Source organism: Cherax quadricarinatus, chromosome 50 (genome assembly GCF_038502225.1).
Source record: "Cherax quadricarinatus isolate ZL_2023a chromosome 50, ASM3850222v1, whole genome shotgun sequence".
Taxonomy (NCBI): Eukaryota; Metazoa; Arthropoda; class Malacostraca; order Decapoda; family Parastacidae; genus Cherax; species Cherax quadricarinatus.
In genome coordinates this window covers 28,156,151-28,174,045 of record NC_091341.1, presented here as the reverse complement: position 1 = coordinate 28,174,045, position 17,895 = coordinate 28,156,151, and the positions used below count along the sequence as shown (strand labels likewise).

The following is a 17,895-nucleotide window of genomic DNA, read 5'->3' as shown; positions in this document are numbered from 1 at the left end:
ATATTTAGGTTTGTTGTTGGTCTTTAACTTATACATATTATAAGCATTCAGCATGGAAATTCAGCTGCAGGTTTTACAATGGGTTCATTGCTCTCTCTTTTCTGCTTGCCACTGTCTACCATTTTGTGTCGGTGAACTGATGTCAACAGTGTGACATCACGTTTGTCATGCCACCAAAATGCCATGATGTCATTGGCAGCAAACACCTGCACCTCACCTCTACGACTGCCAGCGTCAAACCTAGGCATATGCTTATGATTTCCACGCACTGTGCCACACATATCTGTCATGTTCACTCGCAAGAAATCAGTGAGTAAAGGGCTTGTGTACCAGTTGTCAGTATATGAAATATGCCCCTTACCAAGATATGGTTCCATCATTGTTCTAACCACATCACCAGAGATACCCAGTAACTTTCTGGTATCTTCCAATGTTTTACCGCCAGTGTACACAATTATATCCAAAACCAGACCAGTTTTGCAATCACACAGTACAAATAACTTTATACCAAAGCGTTTCCTCTTGCTTGGTATACTGCTTGAATGAGAGTCTTCCTTTGAGCAAATTCAAAGACTCATCAATAACAAGCTTCCTGAAGGGATAAAAATGCATAAAGCACTTTTGTTTCAGGTACATAAACACATTTCTTATCTTATATAACCTGTCACTTTTGTCAGGCCTTGTTTTGTCTGAAAAGTGTAGCATACGTAACCATAGCACAAATCTGTTCACTGGTATAATGTCACTGAAAGCTGGGGTTGAAATCAGACGGTCTGTAGACCAGTATGTGTTGACAGTGTGCTTATACACGTGTGGCATAAGTATTATTGTGGCAAAGAACAGATACATCTCTTCCACAGTTGTGTCCTTCCACTGGTGTAGGCGTGATCTTGGTGAAAGAATTGTGTTTGCCATGGTGTACTCAAAGTATGTATTGCTTTCCCTGACAAATAATGGCCATCAGGGGTTCATCAAAGAAGAACTGAAAGCATTCCAGTTCAGTGGCATTGTTCCCAAGTGTACACGATGGCCGTATTCCACTGTGTGTTTCATCAAAGTCATGAGGACTGGGAACAAACTCATCACCTTGCTGCCAATCCCAGATGCGGTCAGCTGGTGGGTTCTGGATATTAAAACGTGGTTGTGGTTGTGCAGGTTGTGGTTGTGGTTGTTGTGGGAGTGTGGGGTTGGGTGAGGCTGGTTGTAGTTGTGCAGAGTCAGCAGCGTTGGTAGTAGCGTGGCCCGCTGCTAGTGCCGCATGACTCGTGCCACCATCACTATCACCACCACCGCCTGCTGCCTCACTCACATCATTCATACCCATTGTAACAATATCGTCATCTTCACTATCAGGTCGTGGTGTAGGGCCAAGGGATGTGCTCCGAGATTTACTCCTTCCCTTGAAACAGCATATGGCACACTACCAGACCGAAAGCGACATCGTATACACTGCTGCTTCACTGGGGAATATTCACCCTCACTGTCGCAACTAGAACTGCTTTCAATAGCTTTGAAATCACTATCACTATCACTTTCACTGCTTACATCAGAGTCTTGTACATGGGCAAATAGTTTCCTCTTTTGTCCTGGTACAGGTGAACATGAACGAGCCGGCCCAGCATCAGAGGTGGAAAGTTGTGGGTCATCTGGGTTTTCATCAATAATTACATCATCCTGGACACTGTTTTTGGTCACACCCGCTTGAAAACCATGGAATTCACTTTCACTGACACTTCCATCACTGTTAGAGCTATCACTTGGGAACAAAAGACCTCCAATCCGCCAAGGAATGAGGTACCTCTTACTGCGAGGCATGGTGAAAATTGATTACCAAGATGCCGTTCCCACAATGCACTGCTGAGTCCCAGATTTTTTTCATAGGGTGCACACCCACCACTCAGACCCATTCTCTCTCATGTAGGCCTACCAGCCCTCTCCTGCTTGATTTGAAGCTGCTAGAATTTATGCGTATAGATACGTCAAATATGGTCTCGTAAGAAGTATACGTATATATGACCGAAACAGTCGAGGGGTTAATCACTGAAGAAGGCACGTTCTTCCCACTCTCTTCCTCCTCCTCTGAAGCAATTTCCTCAGGTGCAGTCTGTTGCTCTTCCAGTTGACGATATGGTCCACCAACTCTCTCATTCTGGCCACTCAGATCCAGCCCCATGGATTTCCCCGAAGACACAATAGATTCCACAATAAGCGTAGGGTTGTCAGGGTCGGCCTCAAACCCTTCAAAATCCTTCTTGAGGACATATTCTGGTTACAATTTTCTCCAAGCAGAGTTCATCATCCTGGAAGTCACTCCCTGCCAAGCCTTATCTATAAGGCTTATGCAATTGAGGATACTGAAGTGATTCCTCCAGAACTCTCTAAGGGTCAATTCAGTGTCCGAAGTCACTTCAAAGCAACTTTGAAACACTGCTTTGGTGTAGAGTTTTTTGAAGTTTGAAATGACTTGCTTGTTCATGGGCTGGATGAGAGGAGTGATATTAGGGGGCAAGAACTTCATGTGATGAAACAACTCCTCCAACAATTGGTCTTACAAGTCTGGAGGATGAGCAGGAGCATTGTCCATTACCAGGAGGCACTTGAGTGGCAATTGATTTTCCAGGAGGTATTTCATTGACATACTCAATGAAGATTTGCCTCGTGACCCATGCCTTATTGTTAGCCTTGCACATCACACACAATTGACTCTTGGTGACATTGCTTTTCTTGAACATAAGAACATAAGAACATAAGAAAGGAGGAACACTGCAGCAGGCCTGTTGGCCCATACTAGGCAGGTCCTTTACAATTCATCCCACTAACAAACATTTGACCCACCCAATTTTCAATGCTACCCAAGAAATAAGCTCTGATGTGCAAGTCCCACTCAAATCCAACCCCTCCCACTCATGTACTTATCCAACCTAAATTTGAAACTACCCAAAGTCCTAGCCTCAATAACCCAACTAGGTAGACTGTTCCACTCATCAACTACCCTATTTCCAAACCAATACTTGCCTATGTCCTTTCTAAATCTAAACTTATCTAATTTAAATCCATTACTGCGGGTTCTCTCTTGGAGAGATATCCTCAAGACCTTGTTAATATCCCCTTTATTAATACCTATCTTCCACTTATACACTTCGATCAGGTCTCCCCTCATTCTTCGTCTAACAAGTGAATGTAACTTAAGAGTCTTCAATCTTTCTTCATAAGGAAGATTTCTAATGCTATGTATTAATTTAGTCATCCTACGCTGAATGTTTTCTAACGAATTTATGTCCATTCTGTAATATGGAGACCAGAATTGAGCTGCATAATCTAGGTGAGGCCTTACTAATGATGTATAAAGCTGCAGTATGACCTCTGGACTTCTGTTGCTTACACTTCTTGATATAAATCCCAGTAATCTATTTGCCTTATTACGTACGCTTAGGCATTGCTGTCTTGGTTTAAGGTTGCTGCTTACCATAACCCCCAAGTCCTTTTCGCAATCTGTATGGTTAAGTTCTACATTATTTAACTTATAAGTGCTAGGGTTATGGACACTCCCGAGCTTCAGAACCTTGCATTTATCTACATTGAACTGCATCTGCCACTTTTCTGACCAAGAGTAGAGTTTGTCTAAACACTCCGGGATTTTCAGAGTGATACGCCAGTAAAGGCTTCACTTTGAAATCCCCACTAGCGTTACCACAGAACAAATGAGTTAGCCTATCCTTCATAGGCTTGTGTCCTAGCAGTGCCTTTTCCTCCTGCGTGATGTAGGTCCTCTTTGGCATTTTCTTCCAAAAGAGGCCTGTTTTGTCACAATTGAAGACTTGTTGGGGAGGAATCCTTCAGCCTCTACGTACTCCCTGAATTCTTCAATGAATTCTTCGGTCCCACGTTTGTCCGAACCTGCAGCCTCGCCATGCCTTACCACACTGTGTGTGTCAGTTTGCTTCTTGAATTTGTTGAACCACCCTCTGCTGGCCTTAAGTTCACTAACATCAGCACTCGTTCCAGTCATTTACTTTGCTAGATCCGCATGCAATTGCCTCACCTTTTCACAAATTGTTGCCTCCAAAACACCATCTCCTGCTAATTGTTTTTTGTTGATCCACACCAACAACTTAACATCTTCGATTGTTGCGATATCTGTTTCGTTAGCACATTTACCCCTTTTGCAACATCAGCTTCCTTGATTTCTTTTTTCTTCGCCAGGATGGTACTGATCGTTGATGCGGACTTCCTGTATAGCCTGGCACGTGTACGCCACTTTCGTACTTTGCTACAAGTTCTTTCTCGAATTCTATCGTGTTTCTCGCCTTCTTTTCAAAGGGCTGGCACTCAGAACTTTCTTTGGCCCAAGGTGGCTTATTTAGCAGTCGCACTCCATAAACAAGCACAAAAAGAATGGATTATTGCAATATGTTTTGGATGAACACGCGGGGTGAGGTTCACTCAATGAGAAACAAAGGCAGACTGAGTCAAGAATGCAAGGGATGCTTTGTGTGGCCGTTTGAGTGGCTGAGTCATGCAGACGCGTTTGGTATGGACCATTTTCAACTCTATGAAAACCGAGCAGATGTACAAAAACTGGATTAAAATTTTGACAAAAGTAATCGAAAACCGAATCCCACAAAAACAGAGGCATACAAAAACCGAGGTTCCTCTGCACATTCACTTTCTTTGCACACTCTCCGTCCAAAAAGAACAAAAAGACAACACCGTGACTGGAACAATACACAAATAAACTGCATATAGGAGAGAGGAGCAGATGATGACGTTTAACCCTTTGACTATCGCAAGCCCCTTCCTGAAACTGTCATTCTGTCGCAAAATTTTTGGGAAAAAAAACAAAATTTTTTTTCTTATGAAATGATAGAGAATCTTTTCCCGATGGTAATGACACCAAAAGTACAAAATTTGGTCAAAAACTCACGGAATTACGCTCCTGCGAAGTTAGCGGTTTCGGCGACATATACACATTGGCGATTTTGCCGACTTTCAGCCCTGTTTTTGACCAATTCCTTTGTTCCAGTTGACCAAATGCATAGCTATTTTTTTAGAACTCCATTTTTTCTATCAGTTGAGTACAAGAAACCACCCATTTACCGATTTGAACTACCCAGTAAAGTGGTCAGAAATTGGCAATTTGGCCAATTTCAGCAAATTAAAATAGGGTCCAGAATAAACAATGTAGACATTCTTGGCACTAAAATAACATATCCTCTGTTCATTAGTCACGTCTCTAGGCCCCCTCTTATATTACTGTTGCTTTCTATTTTGATTTTTTATTCATACAAAAAATGCAAAATTTACTGTTATGCAGACTACTACATTGTTGTAAAAATAGTATAAATAATATCAGTGCACTAGTGAAAGAATATTAGACTCCCCAGTTGACATGTATTGGACGTGTCGTGTGATTTCCTTACTCCTGAACATTGGTAAAAATCGAACATTTTCGCTACTTTGAGCTGAATTTCAAGGTCGTTTTTATTGTGAAACTAATCAAAATCATCTCTATTTCTGTAATATGTTTTCCATTTTATCATGTGAGACCATGAAAATGAGAATACAATGATAGATACTATACGAAAATACACCTTAAATTCGGCATTTTAATCCAAAAAAACGGTCAGTTTTTTTTTCTCATTATGCACTGCGTGCTGCAGGATTTTTATGTGGTGCACACTGACCACACAGACCCATTCTCTCACATGTGGGCCTTCCAGCTTTCTCCTGCTTGATTTGAAGCCACTAGAATTATTGAGTATACGTACGTCCGAAACACTGACTCTTAAGACGTATATATATGACCAAAGCAGTCAAAGGGTTAAATCTGAGCTTACCAAGTCGGACTGAAATGTCATTGTAAGCTCCTGTCTCCTATGTGCGGGTTATTTGTGTACGTCCCCTTCAATCTGATATCTAATACAGTGGACCCCCGCCTAACGATATTATTTCAATCCAAAAGTCTGTTTGGGTGCTGTTATAGACCGAATTTGTTCCCATAAGAAATATTGTGAATTAGATTAGTCCGTTTCAGACCCCCAAAAATACACCTACAAAAGCACTTACAAAAATACACTTACATAATTGGTCGAGTTGGGAGCTGATCGTTAGGCGGGGGTCCACTGTATTTCGTTACTCTCATCAACTTTCTCTTTTCTCTATTTGCTTTTAATTTCCTTACATACCTCCCAAACTCCACCATGAACCTTTGCAACTTCTCTGCAGGATCTCTAAAATAAACTACCATTGATAGATCAGTTGTATCAGATTCATTTTCTTTTAATCCCACACCTCCTCAGCATTCACTTCTTTTGCAACCCCATCTATAAATATGTTAGGTAACCATGGTTACATCACACATCCCTGTGTCTAAGGTCAATTTTGACCAAGAAATAGCCCCCTCTCTCTGACAACTGGTTCTGATGTGCTTTTTGTTGGGCGATGGTTGGTTTGCAGTGGGATGTGAAAGTGCATCCCAGGTGCAAATCCCATGTGTGAGGTGTGGATCTGTGAGGGAAAAGAGTAACATATGTATCAGGACCATACATTGTGGAACAAAATAGCAAATATTTAAGAGATTCCTGTAGTCTTTGATGCTTTTGTGGCTGTGTTGGATATATTTGTAGCTTTTGTTGCTCTGTTGGATATACCTGTAGTCATTGTTACTATATTGGACATACTTGTAGTCTTTGTAGCTGTGTCGGGTATACCTGTAGTTGTTGTAGCTGTGTTGGATATACCTGTAGTCTTTGTTGCTATATTGGATATATTTGTAGTCTTTGTTGCTTTTGTATCTGTGTTGCATGTACCTGTAGTTTTTGTAGCTGTGTTGGTTATACTTATAGTCTTTGTAGCTGTGTTGGATATACTTGTAGTCTTTGTAGCTGTGTTGGATATACTTGTAGTCTTTGTAGCTGTGTTGGATGTACTTGTAGTCTCTGATGCTGTGTTGGATATACTTGTAGTCTTTGTTGCTATATTGGATACATTTGTAGTCTTTGTAGCTCTGTTGGATATACATGTAGTCTCTGTTGCTGTGTTGGATATACCTGTAGTCTTTGTAGCTCTGTTGGATATACATGTAGTCTCTGTTGCTGTGTTGGATATACCTGTAGTCTTTGATGCTGTGTTAGATATACTTGTAGTCACTCATGCTGTGTTGGATATACTTATAGTCTCTGATGCTGTGTTGGATATACAGTGGACCCCCAGTTAACGATATTTTTTCACTCCAGAGGTATGTTCAGGTGCCAGTACTGACCGAATTTGTTCCCATAAGGAATATTGTGAAGTAGATTAGCCCATTTCAGACCCCCAAACATACACGTACAAACGCACTTACATAAATACACTTACATAATTGGTCGCATTCGGAGGTGATCGTTATGCGGGGGTCCACTGTACTTGTAGTCTCTGATGCTGTGTTGGATATACTTGTAGTCTCTGATGCTGTGTTGGATATACTTGTAGTCTCTGATGCTGTGTTGGATATACTTGTAGTCTCTGATGCTGTGTTGGATATACTTGTAGTCTCTGATGCTGTGTTGGATATACTTGTAGTCTCTGATGCTGTGTTGGATATACTTGTAGTCTCTGATGCTGTGTTGGATATACTTGTAGTCTCTGATGCTGTGTTGGATATACTTGTAGTCTCTGATGCTGTGTTGGATATACTTGTAGTCTCTGATGCTGTGTTGGATATACTTGTAGTCTCTGATGCTGTGTTGGATATACATGTAGTCTCTGATGCTGTGTTGGATATACATGTAGTCTCTGATGCTGTGTTGGATATACATGTAGTCTCTGATGCTGTGTTGGATATACATGTAGTCTCTGATGCTGTGTTGGATATGCATGTAGTCTCTGATGCTGTGTTGGATATGCATGTAGTCTCTGATGCTGTGTTGGATATACATGTAGTCTCTGATGCTGTGTTGGATATACATGTAGTCTCTGATGCTGTGTTGGATATACTTGTAGTCTCTGATGCTGTGTTGGATATACATGTAGTCTCTGATGCTGTGTTGGATATACTTGTAGTCTCTGATGCTGTGTTGGATATACATGTAGTCTCTGATGCTGTGTTGGATATACATGTAGTCTCTGATGCTGTGTTGGATATACATGTAGTCTCTGATGCTGTGTTGGATATACATGTAGTCTCTGATGCTGTGTTGGATATACTTGTAGTCTCTGATGCTGTGTTGGATATACATGTAGTCTCTGATGCTGTGTTGGATATACATGTAGTCTCTGATGCTGTGTTGGATATACATGTAGTCTCTGATGCTGTGTTGGATATGCATGTATTCTCTGATGCTGTGTTGGATATACATGTAGTCTCTGATGCTGTGTTGGATATACTTGTAGTCTCTGATGCTGTGTTGGATATACATGTAGTCTCTGATGCTGTGTTGGATATACATGTAGTCTCTGATGCTGTGTTGGATATACATGTAGTCTCTGATGCTGTGTTCGATATACATGTAGTCTCTGATGCTGTGTTGGATATACTTGTAGTCTCTGTGCTTGGATATACTTGTAGTCTCTGATGCTGTGTTGGATATACATGTAGTCTCTGATGCTGTGTTGGATATACTTGTAGTCTCTGATGCTGTGTGTAGTCTCTGATATATACATGTAGTCTCTGATGCTGTGTTGGATATACTTGTAGTCTCTGATGCTGTGTTGGATATACATGTAGTCTCTGATGCTGTGTTGGATATACATGTAGTCTCTGATGCTGTGTTGGATATACATGTAGTCTCTGATGCTGTGTTGGATATACATGTAGTCTCTGATGCTGTGTTGGATATACATGTAGTCTCTGATGCTGTGTTGGATATACATGTAGTCTCTGATGCTGTGTTGGATATACTTGTAGTCTCTGATGCTGTGTTGGATATACTTGTAGTCTCTGATGCTGTGTTGGATATACATGTAGTCTCTGATGCTGTGTTGGATATACTTGTAGTCTCTGATGCTGTGTTGGATATACATGTAGTCTCTGATGCTGTGTTGGATATACATGTAGTCTCTGATGCTGTGTTGGATATACATGTAGTCTCTGATGCTGTGTTGGATATACTTGTAGTCTCTGATGCTGTGTTGGATATACATGTAGTCTCTGATGCTGTGTTGGATATGCATGTATTCTCTGATGCTGTGTTGGATATACATGTAGTCTCTGATGCTGTGTTGGATATACTTGTAGTCTCTGATGCTGTGTTGGATATGCATGTATTCTCTGATGCTGTGTTGGATATACATGTAGTCTCTGATGCTGTGTTGGATATACTTGTAGTCTCTGATGCTGTGTTGGATATACATGTAGTCTCTGATGCTGTGTTGGATATACTTGTAGTCTCTGATGCTGTGTTGGATATATATGTAGTCTCTGATGCTGTGTTGGATATACTTGTAGTCTCTGATGCTGTGTTGGATATACATGTAGTCTCTGATGCTGTGTTGGATATACATGTAGTCTCTGATGCTGTGTTGGATATATATGTAGTCTCTGATGCTGTGTTGGATATATATGTAGTCTCTGATGCTGTGTTGGATATACTTGTAGTCTCTGATGCTGTGTTGGATATACATGTAGTCTCTGATGCTGTGTTGGATATACTTGTAGTCTCTGATGCTGTGTTGGATATACATGTAGTCTCTGATGCTGTGTTGGATATACATGTAGTCTCTGATGCTGTGTTCGATATACATGTAGTCTCTGATGCTGTGTTGGATATACATGTAGTCTCTGATGCTGTGTTGGATATACATGTAGTCTCTGATGCTGTGTTGGATATACATGTAGTCTCTGATGCTGTGTTGGATATACATGTAGTCTCTGATGCTGTGTTGGATATACATGTAGTCTCTGATGCTGTGTTGGATATACATGTAGTCTCTGATGCTGTGTTGGATATACATGTAGTCTGATGCTGTGTTGGATATGCATGTAGTCTCTGATGCTGTGTTGGATATACATGTAGTCTCTGATGCTGTGTTGGATATACATGTAGTCTCTGATGCTGTGTTGGATATACATGTAGTCTCTGATGCTGTGTTGGATATACATGTAGTCTCTGATGCTGTGTTGTAGTCTCTGATGCTGTGTTGGATATACATGTAGTCTCTGATGCTGTGTTGGATATACTTGTAGTCTCTGATGCTGTGTTGGATATACATGTAGTCTCTGATGCTGTGTTCGATATACATGTAGTCTCTGATGCTGTGTTGTATATACTTGTAGTCTCTGATGCTGTGTTGGATATACATGTAGTCTCTGATGCTGTGTTGGATATACATATAGTCTTTAATGCTGTGTTGGATATACTTGTAGTCTCTGATGCTGTGTTGGATATACATGTAGTCTCTGATGCTGTGTTGTATATACTTGTAGTCTCTGATGCTGTGTTGGATATACATGTAGTCTCTGATGCTGTGTTGGATATACATATAGTCTTTAATGCTGTGTTGGATATACTGTGTTGGATATTGTAGTCTCTGATGCTGTGTTGGATATACATGTAGTCTCTGATGCTGTGTTGTATATACTTGTAGTCTCTGATGCTGTGTTGGATATACTTGTAGTCTCTGATGCTGTGTTGGATATACATGTAGTCTCTGATGCTGTGTTGGATATACATGTAGTCTCTGATACTGTGTTGGATATACATGTAGTCTCTGATGCTGTGTTGGATATACATATAGTCTCTGATGCTGTGTTGGATATACTTGTAGTCTCTGATGCTGTGTTGGATATACATGTAGTCTCTGATGCTGTGTTGGATATACATGTAGTCTCTGATGCTGTGTTGGATATACATGTAGTCTCTGATGCTGTGTTGGATATACTTGTAGTCTCTGATGCTGTGTTGGATATACATGTAGTCTCTGATGCTGTGTTGGATATACTTGTAGTCTCTGATGCTGTGTTGGATATGTATGTAGTCTCTGATGCTGTGTTGGATATACTTGTAGTCTCTGATGCTGTGTTGGATATGCATGTAGTCTGATGCTGTGTTGGATATGCATGTAGTCTCTGATGCTGTGTTGGATATACATGTAGTCTCTGATGCTGTGTTGGATATGCATGTAGTCTCTGATGCTGTGTTGGATATACATGTAGTCTCTGATGCTGTGTTGGATATACATGTAGTCTCTGATGCTGTGCTGGATATGCATGTAGTCTCTGATGCTGTGTTGGATGTACATGTAGTCTCTGATGCTGTGTTAGATATGCATGTAGTCTCTGATGCTGTGTTGGATATACTTGTTGACTCTGATGCTGTGTTGGATATACATGTAGTCTCTGATGCTGTGTTGGATATACATATAGTCTTTGATGCTGTGTTGGATATACTTGTAGTCTCTGATGCTGTGTTGGATATACATGTAGTCTCTGATGCTGTGTTGGATATACTTGTAGTCTCTGATGCTGTGTTGGGTATACATGTAGTCTGATGCTGTGTTGGATATACATGTAGTCTCTGATGCTGTGTTGGATATACATGTAGTCTCTGATGCTGTGTTGGATATACATGTAGTCTCTGTTACTGTGTTGGATATACATGTAGTCTCTGATGCTGTGTTGGATATACATGTAGTCTCTGATGCTGTGTTGGATATACATGTAGTGTCTGATGCTGTGTTGGATATACATGTAGTCTCTGATGCTGTGTTGGATATACATGTAGTCTCTGATGCTGTGTTGGATATACATGTAGTCTCTGATGCTGTGTTGGATATACATGTAGTCTCTGATGCTGTGTTGGATATACTTGTAGTCTCTGATGCTGTGTTGGATATACATGTAGTCTCTGATGCTGTGTTGGATATGCATGTAGTCTCTGATGCTGTGTTGGATATACATGTAGTCTCTGATGCTGTGTTGGATATGCATGTAGTCTCTGATGCTGTGTTGGATATACATGTAGTCTCTGATGCTGTGTTGGATATGCATGTAGTCTCTGATGCTGTTCAGTTTGTTGTCCATAATGAAACCTACAAAAATTCTCCTTATATTTTTTAAGTTAGTTTCATTTATTCTAATATGTAATTGTGGATGTTGTATAACCTCATGGCAGTCAGTGTTGCTGACCTGTAACCTCATGCAGGTCAGTGTTGCTGACCTGTAACCTCATGGCGGTCAGTGTTGCTGACCTGTAACCTCATGGCGGTCCGTGTTGCTGACCTGTAACCTCATGGTGGTCAGTGTTGCTGACCTGTAACCTCATGGTGGTCAGTGTTGCTGACCTGTAACCTCATGCAGGTCAGTGTTGCTGACCTGTAACCTCATGGTGGTCAGTGTTGCTGACCTGTAACCTCATGGTGGTCAGTGTTGCTGACCTGTAACCTCATGCAGGTCAGTGTTGCTGACCTGTAACCTCATGGTGGTCAGTGTTGCTGACCTGTAACCTCATGGCGGTCAGTGTTGCTGACCTGTAACCTCATGGTGGTCAGTGTTGCTGACCTGTAACCTCATGGTGGTCAGTGTTGCTGACCTGTAACCTCATGGCGGTCAGTGTTGCTGACCTGTAACCTCATGGTGGTCAGTGTTGCTGACCTGTAACCTCATGGTGGTCAGTGTTGCTGACCTGTAACCTCATGGTGGTCAGTGTTGCTGACCTGTAACCTCATGGTGGTCAGTGTTGCTGACCTGTAACCTCATGGTGGTCAGTGTTGCTGACCTGTAACCTCATGGTGGTCAGTGTTGCTGACCTGTAACCTCATGGCGGTCAGTGTTGCTGACCTGTAGCCTCATGGTGGTCAGTGTTGCTGACCTGTAACCTCATGGTGGTCAGTGTTGCTGACCTGTAACCTCATGGCAGTCAGTGTTGCTGACCTGTAACCTCATGGTGGTCAGTGTTGCTGACCTGTAACCTCATGGTGGTCAGTGTTGCTGACCTGTAACCTCATGGTGGTCAGTGTTGCTGACCTGTAACCTCATGGTGGTCAGTGTTGCTGACCTTTAACCTCATGGTGGTTAGTGTTGCTGACCTGTAACCTCATGGTGGTCAGTGTTGCTGACCTGTAACCTCATGGTGGTCAGTGTTGCTGACCTGTAACCTCATGGTGGTCAGTGTTGCTGACCTGTAACCCCATGGTGGTCAGTGTTGCTGACCTGTAACCTCATGGTGGTCAGTGTTGCTGACCTGTAACCTCATGGCAGTCAGTGTTGCTGACCTGTAACCTCATGGTGGTCAGTGTTGCTGACCTGTAACCTCATGGTGGTCAGTGTTGCTGACCTGTAACCTCATGGTGGTCAGTGTTGCTGACCTGTAGTGAGTCAGACTCAGTCATCACATTTCTATGATGTGTAACTAGGTAATGGTATCCTACTTAACATACCATTGACATGATATACCACTGATACTTGTGGTCATCTGCATCCTGTGATTATTTTTGGTACTGGTTCTCTGATGTCTTCATTAACGTATGGACCAGACGATTACTGTTTGAGCTTAGTGTGATATTTAGCTCAGTCTGTTTTGGTTAGTAGTAGTAGTACACTTTATAAAACTGGGATGCTTAAATGTGCGTGGATGTAGTGCGGATGACAACAAACATATGATTGCTGATGTTATGAATGAAAAGAAGTTGGATGTCCTGGCCCTAAGCGAAACAAAGCTGAAGGGGGTAGGAGAGTTTCAGTGGGGGGAAATAAATGGGATTAAATCTGGAGTATCTGACAGAGTTAGAGCAAAGGAAGGGGTAGCAGTAATGTTGAATGATCAGTTATGGAAGGAGAAAAGAGAATATGAATGTGTAAATTCAAGAATTATGTGGATTAAAGTAAGGTTGGATGCGAGAAGTGGGTTATAATAAGCGTGTATGCACCTGGAGAAGAGAGGAATGCAGAGGAGAGAGAGAGATTTTGGGAGATGTTAAGTGAATGTATAGGAGCCTTTGAACCAAGTGAGAGAGTAATTGTGGTAGGGCACCTGAATGCTAAAGTAGGAGAAACTTTTCGAGAGGGTGTGGTAGGTAAGTTTGGGGTGCCAGGTGTAAATGAAAATGGGAGCCCTTTGATTGAACTTTGTATAGAAAGGGGTTTAGTTATAGGTAATACATATTTTAAGAAAAAGAGGATAAATAAGTATACAAGATATGATGTAGGGCGAAATGACAGTAGTTTGTTGGATTATGTATTGGTAGATAAAAGACTGTTGAGTAGACTTCAGGATGTACATGTTTATAGAAGGGCCACAGATATATCAGATCACTTTCTAGTTGTAGCTACACTGAGAGTAAAAGGTAGATGGGATACAAGGAGAATAGAAGCATCAGGGAAGAGAGAGGTGAAGGTTTATAAACTAAAAGAGGAGGCAGTTAGGGTAAGATATAAACAGCTATTGGAGGATAGATGGGCTAATGAGAGCATAGGCAATGGGGTCGAAGAGGTATGGGGTAGGTTTAAAAATGTAGTGTTGGAGTGTTCAGCAGAAGTTTGTGGTTACAGGAAGGTGGGTGCAGGAGGGAAGAGGAGCGATTGGTGGAATGATGATGTAAAGAGAGTAGTAAGGGAGAAAAAGTTAGCATATGAGAAGTTTTTACAAAGTAGAAGTGATGCAAGGAGGGAAGAGTATATGGAGAAAAAGAGAGAGGTTAAGAGAGTGGTGAAGCAATGTAAAAAGAGAGCAAATGAGAGAGTGGGTGAGATGTTATCAACAAATTTTGTTGAAAATAAGAAAAAGTTTTGGAGTGAGATTAACAAGTTAAGGAAGCCTAGAGAACAAATGGATTTGTCAGTTAAAAATAGGAGAGGAGAGTTATCAAATGGAGAGTTAGAGGTATTGGGAAGATGGAGGGAATATTTTGAGGAATTGTTAAATGTTGATGAAGATAGGGAAGCTGTGATTTCGTGTATAGGGCAAGGAGGAGTAACATCTTGTAGGAGTGAGGAAGAGACAGTTGTGAGCGTGGGGGAAGTTTGTGAGGCAGTGGGTAAAATGAAAGGGGGTAAGGCATCCGGGATTGATGGGATAAAGATAGAAATGTTAAAAGCAGGTGGGGATATAGTTTTGGAGGGGTTGGTGCAATTATTTAATAAATGTATGGAAGAAGGTAAGGTACCTAGGGATTGGCAGAGAGCATGCATAGTTCCTTTGTATAAAGGCAAAGGGGACAAAAGAGAGTGCAAAAATTATAGGGGGATAAGTTTGTTGAGTATACCTGGTAAAGTGTATGGTAGAGTTATTATTGAAAGAATTAAGAGTAAGATGGAGAATAGGATAGCAGATGAACAAGGAGGCTTTAGGAAAGGTAGGGGGTGTGTGGACCAGGTGTTTACAGTGAAACACATAAGTGAACAGTATTTAGATAAGGCTAAAGAGGTCTTTGTGGCATTTATGGATTTGGAAAATGCGTATGACAGGGTGGATAGGGAGGCAATGTGGCAGATGTTGCAGGTGTATGGTGTAGGAGGTAGGTTACTGAAAGCAGTGAAGAGTTTTTATGAGGATAGTGAGGCTCAAGTTAGAGTATGTAGGAAAGAGGGAAATTATTTCCCAGTAAAAGTAGGCCTTAGACAAGGATGTGTGATGTCACCGTGGTTGTTTAATATATTTATAGATGGGGTTGTAAGAGAAGTAAATGCGAGGGTCTTGACAAGAGGCGTGGAGTTAAAAGATAAAGAATCACACATAAAGTGGGAGTTGTCACAGTTGCTCTTTGCTGATGACACTGTACTCTTGGGAGATTCTGAAGAGAAGTTGCAGAGATTGGTGGATGAATTTGGTAGGGTATGCAAAAGAAGAAAATTAAAAGTGTATACAGGAAAGAGTAAGGTTATGAGGATAACAAAAAGATTAGGTGATGAAAGATTGGATATCAGATTGGAGGGAGAGAGTATGGAGGAGGTGAATGTATTCAGATACTTGGGAGTGGATGTGTCAGCAGATGGGTCTATGAAAGATGAGGTGAATCATAGAATTGATGAGGGAAAAAGGGTGAGTGGTGCACTTAGGAGTCTGTGGAGACAAAGAACTTTGTCCTTGGAGGCAAAGAGGGGAATGTATGAGAGTATAGTTTTACCAACGCTCTTATATGGGTGTGAAGCATGGGTGATGAATGTTGCAGCGAGGAGAAGGCTGGAGGCAGTGGAGATGTCATGTCTGAGGGCAATGTGTGGTGTGAATATAATGCAGAGAATTCGTAGTTTGGAAGTTAGGAGGAGGTGCAGGATTACCAAAACTGTTGTCCAGAGGGCTGAGGAAAGGTTGTTGAGGTGGTTCGGACATGTAGAGAGAATGGAGCGAAACAGAGTGACTTCAAGAGTGTATCAGTCTGTAGTGGAAGGAAGGCGGGGTAGGGGTCGGCCTAGGAAAGGTTGGAGGGAGGGGGTAAAGGAGGTTTTGTGTGCGAGGGGCTTGGACTTCCAGCAGGCATGCGTGAGCGTGTTTGATAGGAGTGAATGGAGACAAATGGTTTTTAATACTTGACGTGCTGTTGGAGTGTGAGCAAAGTAACATTTATGAAGGGGTTCAGGGAAACCGGCAAGCCGAACTTGAGTCCTGGAGATGGGAAGTACAGTGCCTGCACTCTGAAGGAGGGGTGTTAATGTTGCAGTTTAAAAACTGTAGTGTAAAGCACCCTTCTGGCAAGACAGTGATGGAGTGAATGATGGTGAAAGTTTTTCTTTTTTGGGCCACCCTGCCTTGGTGGGAATCGGGCAGTGTGATAATAAAAAAAAAAAAATAGTACACATTGCCTGCCAGTAGGGTTGTAATGTTGAGTGGGTGAGTTGTTGCTATATATCTTGTTTCTAAGGCTCTACTTGGAGACCTGGTTAACTTGAGGAGTCTGTAAATTATTTAGCAAACACTGTACTGCTGTCTGTAAGAGAAGCAAAGCTCACAGACTTAGAAGTATGCAAATTCTGGGATATATGTACTATACTCCCATCTTTAGTACAGAATGTTTCTTAAGTAATCTTAGGAATTTTTATCTTTGTGAATGGGTGTACTTGGTGCTGGTGAAGGGCTCTTAATGCAAGGAACTGAAGGTACCTTTCTCTTGGACAAGACGTGATTACTTTCCTACCTGACGGCTCTATGAATTCTGTAAGTTTAGTGTTTTTCCATGAATACAATAATAATTATGAAGATATTAAAAATGTTAAGACATAGACACCCTACCTAGGTGGGAGATGGCTGGTGTTTGTTAAGACATGTACCCTACCTAGGTGGGAGATGGTTGGTGTTTGTTAAGACATGCACCCTACCTAGGTGGGAGATGGCTGGTGTTTGTTAAGACATAGACACCCTACCTAGGTGGGAGATGGCTGGTGTTTGTTAAGACATAGACATCCTTCCTAGGTGGAAGATGGCTGGTGTTTGTTAAGACATGCACCCTACCTAGGTGGGAGATGGCTGGTGTTTGTTAAGACAGACACCCTACCTAGATGGGAGATGGCTGGTGTTTGGAAAAAAGGTTTTATCAATAAATTTCTACTTGGTTGTCTCCTTCATGTTCTCTAATTGAAGATTTTTTTTCAGATTGAGAATGGTCGAGTTAGGTTCACTGTTGAGCACGAATTTGAGGTGAGTCTCACCTTGATGGGGGATTCTCCTAGTGAGCCTTGGAGACTCTTGGAGATTGAAATTCTGGTAGAAGATAAGGAGACTGGAGATGGCAAGGCCCTTGTTCATCCAATGCAGGTAAGATAAGATTTGTTCAGATTTTTAACCTGGAGGGTTAGTCACCCCCACAAGGCTTGGTCTCATAACTCACGAAATCGTAATGACATGCGATGGTCTGGAGTTTTGAGACTCTCTGACTGCGGGTTCAAGTCCCGCCTGTGGTATGGCTTGGTCTCAGAATGGGCTGTGGGGGAGTTGATCCCCAAAACCCTCTCCAGGTACCAGGTATACCTCGTATAATCCAAGAAAG

General features: G+C 41.8%; 1 protein-coding gene across 4 annotated transcripts in view; it reads left to right on the top strand.

The window, feature by feature from the left end:
• Positions 1-17,895, top strand: part of MED14 (mediator complex subunit 14) — a 532,798-nt gene that overhangs the window by 65,234 nt on the left and 449,669 nt on the right. For all 4 annotated transcript variants that reach the window (XM_070095607.1, XM_070095604.1, XM_070095606.1 and 1 more), the window contains exon 7: positions 17,502-17,663. In XM_070095607.1, coding sequence (XP_069951708.1) covers positions 17,502-17,663 — 162 coding nt within the window. The remainder of the gene's footprint in view (positions 1-17,501; positions 17,664-17,895) is intronic.